Source organism: Nicotiana attenuata, unplaced genomic scaffold (genome assembly GCF_001879085.1).
Source record: "Nicotiana attenuata strain UT unplaced genomic scaffold, NIATTr2, whole genome shotgun sequence".
NCBI lineage: Eukaryota > Viridiplantae > Streptophyta > Magnoliopsida > Solanales > Solanaceae > Nicotiana > Nicotiana attenuata.
In genome coordinates this window covers 4,237-12,756 of record NW_017676629.1, presented here as the reverse complement: position 1 = coordinate 12,756, position 8,520 = coordinate 4,237, and the positions used below count along the sequence as shown (strand labels likewise).

General features: G+C 43.7%; 2 protein-coding genes across 2 annotated transcripts; both read right to left on the bottom strand.

Moving 5' to 3' along the window:
* Window positions 1-1,535: 1,535 nt before the first annotated feature.
* On the bottom strand, window positions 1,536-2,048 carry LOC109221138. Its single transcript, XM_019385604.1, has one exon. The coding sequence runs from the start codon at window positions 2,046-2,048 to the stop codon at window positions 1,536-1,538; it is 513 nt and encodes a 170-aa protein (XP_019241149.1).
* A 2,670-nt stretch (window positions 2,049-4,718) lies between these two features.
* Window positions 4,719-6,641, bottom strand: LOC109221137. The gene is made up of 4 exons (XM_019385603.1): window positions 5,893-6,641; window positions 5,396-5,567; window positions 5,171-5,275; window positions 4,719-5,003 (listed from the first exon to the last, which is right to left on the bottom strand). The coding sequence occupies exons 1-4, from the start codon at window positions 6,639-6,641 to the stop codon at window positions 4,719-4,721; spliced, it is 1,311 nt and encodes a 436-aa protein (XP_019241148.1).
* Between the last annotated feature and the right edge of the window lie 1,879 nt (window positions 6,642-8,520).

The following is an 8,520-nucleotide window of genomic DNA, read 5'->3' as shown; positions in this document are numbered from 1 at the left end:
TCCTCTTTTTCTTCTTGCCTCAGCTTGAAGGTTAACAGATGGCAAGGTCTCCTCCTCATCAGACTGGGAGGGATGTGCAGCAGTAGGTCGAGATGATTCAGGTCGTGCACGCTTGGCTTGTTGTGCTTGACCCCTGGTGGAGGCCCTTTTCTTGGAAGATAGATTTTTCTTAGGCCATATCTGCAGAGAAATGAAATGTGAGCAACATAGCAGATATCAGGAAAAAATTACAAAGAACATCAAGTATGCGGTCGCATAACCACTATGCGGACCGCAAACCTGTCGCAGAACTTTTGTCTGCTGAAAGGAAACAATTATGCGATAGGTTATGCGATCGCATATCCATTATGAGGTTCGCATAACCATCGTAAAACTATATGCTTAGAAAGTACATCACACTATGCGATCGCAAAACCCACCGCAAAGATGGATTTGCGATCACAAATCAGCCGCAAACAGCATCTTACAAAGGGCCTGAAACTGCTTAGGTATGCGGTGGCTTTGCGGTCCGCATATCACATATGCGATCGCAAAGCCGCCTCAAATTGTCACCTTCCTCAGCCTACCTAGGGTTTGTTATGCGACAACAATGCGGACCACAAATCGACTATGCGGTCCGCAAAAGTCATCTTCCTCAACGAATTGAACTCCACCCTCTATAGTGGTGACCCTAGTTTCACTACCTAGCACTCTGATCCTAACCAATTATCCAAGAACCTACCCCCCCCCCCCCATTACGAGCAGATACCCAAAAAACGAAGAGGACAATAAAAGCAAAAACTAAGGGAAATAAAAACAGGAAGAACACAACAAAATTTAAACTAAACCTTACATGGATGAAATCGGGGAATGGAGAACATACCAGGAACGGAGAATTTAGAACACTTGGAAGATGAATGCCCAACGTGGGATCGTTGCTTGCTCTGTTCACTAGCCGTTTTTTCTTTCTCCCTTTTTTTTTTGTTTCGTTTTCTTTTTGTTCTTTTTTTTTGTTTTGCTTTGTTTTAGAGGGAAATCTGACTGCTGGTGTGTGTTTATGTGCGGGGGGATAGGGGGTACTTACCTGTGAAGTATGCGGTGGATAAGTCACCGCATAACACCTTATGCGATCGCAAAGTGTTATGCGGTGGTTTCGACTAGAGTTGTTCATTGGCACACAGCGATGCACTTGTGCGATCACATAACAGTAATGCGGTCCACAAAGTGCACATCGCCACCACATTTTTATCATCCATATTATCTGCACACACTGCCCATGTCTGCGACCACAATACGGTCCGCATAGTCAAAATGCGACCGCATATGTGTAGCAGACTTCCCATGGTGACTTTTCTTCCCTTTCACACGCAATTTTACCCTGTGTTATTATCTTTTGAATCACCTGCACTCTAACACACACTTTAAATTGCTCAATTAAATCTATCTAACAAAATTTAAAATTTAAAGGACAAAAAGGATGTTACCACGCATGGGTTGCCTCCCATGAAGCGCTTGATTTAACGTCGCGGCATGACGAAGTTGGCCTTTCTTTGTGTTCACTCATTGGTCGGGCATGGACCATCTTTGAGAGCCAACTTTTCCACCAAGTGTTTTTCTCCATCTTCGCCCAAGTAGTGCTTGACTTGCTGGTCATTTATTTTAAAGGTTCGGAGTCCATCCTCCGATTCTAATCCCATAGCTCCAAAAGGAGATACATCTAGCACTTTGAACGGACCGGACCATTTCGATTTGAGCTTGCCCGGAAACAATTTGAGCCTTGAGTTGAAGAGCAAAACCAAGTCACCCGACTTGAACTCCCTTTTCAAGATCTTTTTGTCGTGGACGAATTTCATCCTTTCTTTGTACATAGCTGCACTTTCATATGCGTGGAAATGGAATTCCTCCATTTCATTGAGTTGTGTTAACCTCAAATTTGCAGCTTCAGCCCAGTCCAAGTTCAACCTTTTTAAAGCCCACATGGTTTTGTTGTCCAGTTCTACGGGTAGATGACAAGCCTTGCCGAAGACTAACCAATAAGGAAGAGTGCCAATAAGGGTTTTGTACGCCATGCGGTATGCCCACAATGCGCGTCATCTAGCTTCCTTGACCAGTCGGTCCTGTTTGCATTAACAGTCTTTGCTAGAATATTCTTGATCTCCCGGTTGGAAACTTCAACTTGTTCTCTTGATTGGGGATGATAAGGTGTGGCCACCTTATGCTTGACGCCATATTTCTCTAGTAGCGCCGTGAAAGCCTTGTTACAAAATTGAGACCCACCATCACTAAGAATGGCTCTAGGAATGCCGAACCGCGTGAATATATTTTTCTTTAAGAACGTGGTCACACTCCTTGCCTCATTGTTTGGTAAGGAAATTGCTTCAACCCATTTCCACAGCTACCAAGATGTATTTCATACCACATGAACTTACAAAGGGGCCCATAAAATCAATTCCCCACACATCAAAGATCTCTATCTCCATCATAAAGTGCATTGGCATTTCATGCCTCTTGGAGATTGATCCTTGCCTTTGACATTGGTCGCAAGCCTTGACCATTTCATTGGCATCATGATAAATCGACAGCCAATAATAACCACATTCGAGCACCTTTGCTGCCGTTAGATTGCCCCCATGGTGACCCCCGACCGGTGAGTCATGGCATGCCTTTAGAATTGGCATAATCTCCTCTTCTGGAACACACCTTCTGATGATGTTATCAGCACAAACACGGAACAAGAATGGTTCTTCCCAATAGTATTGCAGACAATCTCTCCAAAACTTCTTCTTATGATAAGCTTCCAATCCATCCGGAATAAGGTTGCTAACCAAGTAGTTAGCAATATCGGCGTACCAAGGAGCAAAAGTGTTAGATAATGCCAATATGTGTTCATCCAGGAAAGCATCGTTGATTTCAAGATCTTCCTTTGGTCTCCCTACCTCTTCAATCCTTGATAAATGATCCGCCCTTTGATTTTCTGTTCCTTTTTGATCTTTGACTTCGAAGTCAAATTCTTGCAACAACAGGACCCACCGAATCAACCTAGGCTTTGCATATTTCTTTTCCATGAGATAGTGAAGAGCAGCATGGTCTGTGTACACTATCACCTTGGATCCCACCAAATAAGCCCGAAATTTCTCAAATGCATAGACAATGGCAAGAAGTTCTTGCTTAGTCACCGTGTAGTTCATTTGTGCGCCATTGAGTGTCTTGCTTGCATAATAGACCGGGTGGAGAACCTTGTTATGACGTTGTCCAAGCACGGCCCCAATAGCTACACCACTGGCGTCACACATGAGTTCGAATGGAAGAGACCAATCGGGTGTGGCAATAATAGGTGCCGTGGTGAGCTTTTGTTTCAATTCCTTAAAGGCTTTGAGGCACTTCTCGTCAAACACAAATTTTGCATCTTTCTCAAGGAGTTTGCACATGGGATTTGCAATTTTGGAAAAATCTTTGATGAAACGCCTATAGAATCCGGCATGCCCCAAGAAACTTCGGACACCTTTAACTGAAGTAGGTGGAGGAAGCTTGGAAATGATCTCGATCTTTGCCCGGTCAACTTCTATGCCATGTTTGGAAATTTTGTGGCCCAAAACAATGCCCTCGTCCACCATGAAGTGGCATTTCTCCCAATTTAGCACGAGGTTCGTTTCTTCACATCTCTTAAGAACTTGTCTAAGGTTGTCTAGACAATGCTCAAAAGAATCACCCACAACTGAGAAATCGTCCACGAATACCTCTAAGAAATTCTCCACCATATCGGAGAATATTGACATCATACATCTTTGGAAGGTGGCCGGAGCGTTGCATAACCCAAATGGCATCCGGCTAAATGCAAACGTCCCATATGGACAAGTGAATGTTGTCTTTTCCTGATCTTCCAATGCAATGTTGATTTGATTGTAGCCGGAGTATCCGTCCAAGAAGCAATAGAATGACCTTCCCGCTAGCCGATCAAGCATTTGATCAATAAAAGGCATAGGGAAATGGTCCTTGCACGTAGCACCGTTTAGCTTCCGGTAATCCATACACACCCTCCATTCGGTCACCGTTCTTGTTGGGATGAGCTCGTTCTTCTCATTTTCAATCACGGTCATGCCTCCCTTTTTTGGCACACATTGCACCGGGCTCACCCAAGAACTATCGGCAATAGGGTAGACTACCCCGACATCCAACCACTTGATAATTTCTTTCTTTACCACTTCTTGCATTGAAGGGTTTAACCTTCGTTGATGCTCCACACTTGGTTTACTCTCATTCTCCAATTGGATCTTGTGTTCGCAAATTCCGGCGAGAACCCCCGGCTATCCTCAATTGTGCATCCAATAGCTTGCCTATGCTCCCTTAAGACATTCAACAATTGCTCTACCTGCACATCATTCAACAAAGAAGAGACAATTACCGGTAAATATCATTTGAGTCAAGAAATTTATACCTCAAGTGCGGTGGAAGTGGTTTAAGCTCTAGTTGTGGTGGCTCAATGATTGAAGGCTTTGCGGGAGGAGTAGCTCTATTCTCCAAGTCGAGAGAGAGCTTCTTCGGAGCATAGGTATAGGACCCAAGCCCTTCCAATGCATTGACTGATTCCATATACCCCTCCATATCTTCACCATCAAAGTTTACCAAAATAGCCACCAATGCCTCACTGAGGCATTGTTCTTCCATCTTCATTTCAACCGCATCTTCCACTTCATCAACAACATCAATCACCGAGATGCTTTCATATGCATGTGGTAGTTTCATACCCTTGCCCTCCTGGAATATAACTCTTCATCGTTCATACGAAATTTGATCTCATTCCGTTCCAAATCGATTAGTGATCTTCCTGTGGCAAGGAATGGTCTCCCCAAGATGATAGGGATCTCTTTGTCAACTGCAAAATCAAGGATTACGAAATCGGCGGGTAGATGGAACTCTCCCACTTTCACAAGCACATCATCAACAATTCCCACTGGTCTCTTTATAGAACGATCGGCCATTTGCAACCTCATACTTGTAGGCCTCGGCATAACTAATCCCGCTTGCTTGTAAATAGCAAGAGGCATTAAGTTAATGTAGCTCCATTATCACAAAGAGCTCTTGCAAAATCACGAGCCCCAATAGTACATGGAATGGTGAAAGCTCCCGGGTCTTCTTTCTTTTGAACGGTGGTTGTTGCAATGATGGAACTAACCCGGTGAGTCACATTCACCACTTCATTCTTGGTAGTTCTCTTCTTTATGATCAAGTCCTTCAAATATTTCGCAAAACCCGGCATCTCTTGAAATGCTTCCACGAATGGAATGTTTACCGATAACTGCTTGAGAATGTCATAGAACTTTTCGAGTTTGCTATCATCAACCTTCCTTGCAAGTCTTTGAGGAAAAGGAGGAGGAGGTCTAGGAATAGGTGGTAGAGCTTTTGGTGTCTCTTTTACCTTTTTCTTTACCTCTTCCTGATTCACTTCTTGAACTTTCAACTCTTCCGGAACCTTTTCAACTTCAACAACCTTTGGCTCTTCAACTTCAACCTCTTGTTCGGACTCTTCTACTTCAACCACTCCGAGTGGTAATTGCCATGATGTGAGAAGTTGGACCACTTCCACTACCCTTTGGGTTCGCAATTATGTCACTAGGAAATGTTCCCTTTCGCTTTGGATTTTGTTCCCTAGAAAGGTCTCTCATTTGCATCTCCAATTTTTGAATGGGTGCGGTATGAGAACCCACAAGCTCGGTCATATTCCTTATAGAAGTGTCGGACCTCTCTTGATTTTGCAATACCCATTCAAGCATGCTTTCCAACTTGGAATCACTTGAGGACCCTTGATTTGAATATTGACCCTTTGGTGGAACATAAGGGTTTAAACTCCGATTTGAGAAGTTGTTGTTGTTGTTATTCCAATTTCCTTGATTTGAGCCACCTTGGTCATTTCACCATTGTTGGTTGCCTTGCCCTTGCGGGTTTGGCCTCCATTGATTTTGTTGTCCTTGACCTTGGTATTGTTGCCTTTGATACCCTCCTTGAGATTTGTTGACATAGTTTGCTTCCTCAAAGTCTTCATTTGATATAGGTTGCACATCCTCCACCACATTTACCTTCTTCGTTTGGCTTTCAGTGAACATCTTTGTCAACACATTGACATTGGTGGCAAGCCCTGCGATTCCTTGATCTCTTTCTTGGTTCTCCTTAATCATGTTGGTCAAGGAGGGAGAACCATATGCAATTCCACCTGTGGTGTCCTCTGAGTGCCAAGCTTGATTGTGTTGTGCCATTTTGTCAAGGATTTGTGTGATCCTTGCGAATGTCTTGTCCATAAAAGATCCATCAGCTGCATTCTTGGCTATAGATTGGTTCATAGCATCTAAACCCATGTAGAATTTCTCCAAGAAGATAGAGTCCGGAAAACCATGATTGGGTGACCTCACCAAGTATAACTTGAATCGATCCCATGCCTCATGTAGATGTTCTCCCGGTAGTTGCTTGAAAAAGAAAATTTTATCCCGGAGCTCAGATTTCTTGCTTTGCGGGAACCATTTAGCTAAGAATGCTCGGACAAGTTCAGGCCAAGAATGAATGGAATTTGGTGGCAAATTTTGAAGCCATTTCCTTGCTTCCCCAGCCGGTGAGTACTTGAACACCCTCAACCTTAGGGCATCATCTGAGACGTTGTTCTGCTTGTGCATCGCGCACACACCCAGGAAGTTTCTAAGATGTTGTGTCGGATCATCAATAGTGGAATTCCTGAAAAACCCTTCCACTTTGAGCATTAGGATTAAACCATGTTCCACCTTGAAAGTGGCAGCGCCAACTATCGGAGGTATGCATTTGTATCCTCAATGTACTCATCTATGTCTGCAAAAGGATTTTCTTCTTCCTCATATTCAGCCATGTGTTCCTATCAACACCAAGCAAAACAAGCAAAGTGTGATGGAATAGAAGAAAACGGAAAGTAAAGCACACACTAATTAGTAATTTCAAAACCGTATTCCCCGGCGATGGCGCCAAAATTTGATACGCTCAAATTACACTTTTAATTAAATAGTGTAAGGCGGTCGGTGTCAAATATAATAAGCCAACGAGGTAGGGGTCGAATCCCACAGGGAATATGGTGTGTAAAGTTTACTTGAGTAGTGTGGAACTTCACTTAGGTCGTAATTCTATTCTGTTAACGTGACGAGAGAATGATATGATTGTGAATTAAAGAGATAACTAATTGTGATTATGAGAATGCAAATGATTTGATTAAGGAAACCAAGGTTGTATCCCCGTCAATGGAATGTAATGCTGTCGGTGTTAATGTGTGACGACCCGGCCCGTCGTCACGTGAGTTATGCCCCGTTTCCCCCATTTTTCTGCTTCCTTATGTTTTATTATAAGAGTCTTGAGTGAATGAGTCGATTTGGATCAGTTTCGGATGGAAATGAGACATATAGTCTCTTTAAGGAAGGTTTGTATTGGAAAAGTCAACCGGGTGTTGACTTGTGAGTTAGAGGGCTCGAATGTGATTTCCGGTGATTTGGTTAGCTTCGGGGGATGATTTGTGACTTAGGACTGTGATCAGAATTGATTTTGGAGGTCCGGTGTAGAATTAGGCTTGAAATGGTGAAGTTAATATTTTGGCGAATCCCGGTTGATAGGTGAGATTTTGATCCGAGGGTCGAAATGGGATTCCGAGAGTTTCTGTAGCTTCGTTAGGTGATTTTGGATGTGTGTGCAAAATTTCAGATCATTAGGAGGTGTTTTGGTCAGGTTTTTGATCAAATGCGTAATTCGGAAGTTTTAGAAGAACTTAGGCTTGAATCCGATGTAATTTGATAGTTTTTGTGTTAATTGTGGTGTTTTGATGATTGGAACAAGTTTGAATGATGTTTTAGGAAGGGGTGCTCTTTTAGTTGAGGTCCCGGGGGCCTCAGGGTGATTTCAGATGGCCATTGGGATGAAATTTGGACTTATGAGATTGCTGAGTATCTGGCTTCTGGTATTTCCGCATCTGCGGAAAAGGAATCGCAGATGCGGTTGCGCAGGTGCGGAAGAAGACTCGCAGATGCAGTCATTTGGCCTGGATGGATGATGCGCAGATGGCGGAAGGGGAGCCGCATCTGCGACGACGCAGATGCGCTGGAATAGTCGCTGGTCGCGAAAACGTGAGGCCTTGGTGCTTCCGCAGAAGCGGCAAGATCCGCAGAGCGGGTCGCATATGCGGATCGGNATATATTTTTCTTTAAGAACGTGGTTCTACACTCCTTGCCTCATTGTTTGGTAAAGGAAATTGCTTCAACCCATTTCCACAGCTACCAAGATGTATTTCATACCACATGAACTTACAAAGGGGCCCATAAAATCAATTCCCCACACATCAAAGATCTCTATCTCCATCATAAAGTGCATTGGCATTTCATGCCTCTTGGAGATTGATCCTTGCCTTTGACATTGGTCGCAAGCCTTGACCATTTCATTTGGCATCATGATAAATCGACAGCCAATAATAACCACATTCGAGCACCTTTGCTGCCGTTAGATTGCCCCCATGGTGACCCCCGACCGGTGAGTCATGGCATGCCT

Excerpts from the sequence above, each read along its gene's own strand:
- LOC109221138 (XM_019385604.1), bottom strand. The coding sequence starts at position 2,048 with ATGGCGTACAAAACCCTTATTGGCACTCTTCCTTATTGGTTAGTCTTC.
- LOC109221137 (XM_019385603.1), bottom strand. The coding sequence starts at position 6,641 with ATGCACAAGCAGAACAACGTCTCAGATGATGCCCTAAGGTTGAGGGTG. Across the intron at positions 5,276-5,395 it reads AGGAAGAGGTAAAGAAAAAG|TTATCGGTAAACATTCCATT; the intron begins GTAAAAGAGACA and ends ATTCTCAAGCAG. Across the intron at positions 5,004-5,170 it reads GAACTACCAAGAATGAAGTG|CAAGCGGGATTAGTTATGCC; the intron begins GTGAATGTGACT and ends GCTATTTACAAG.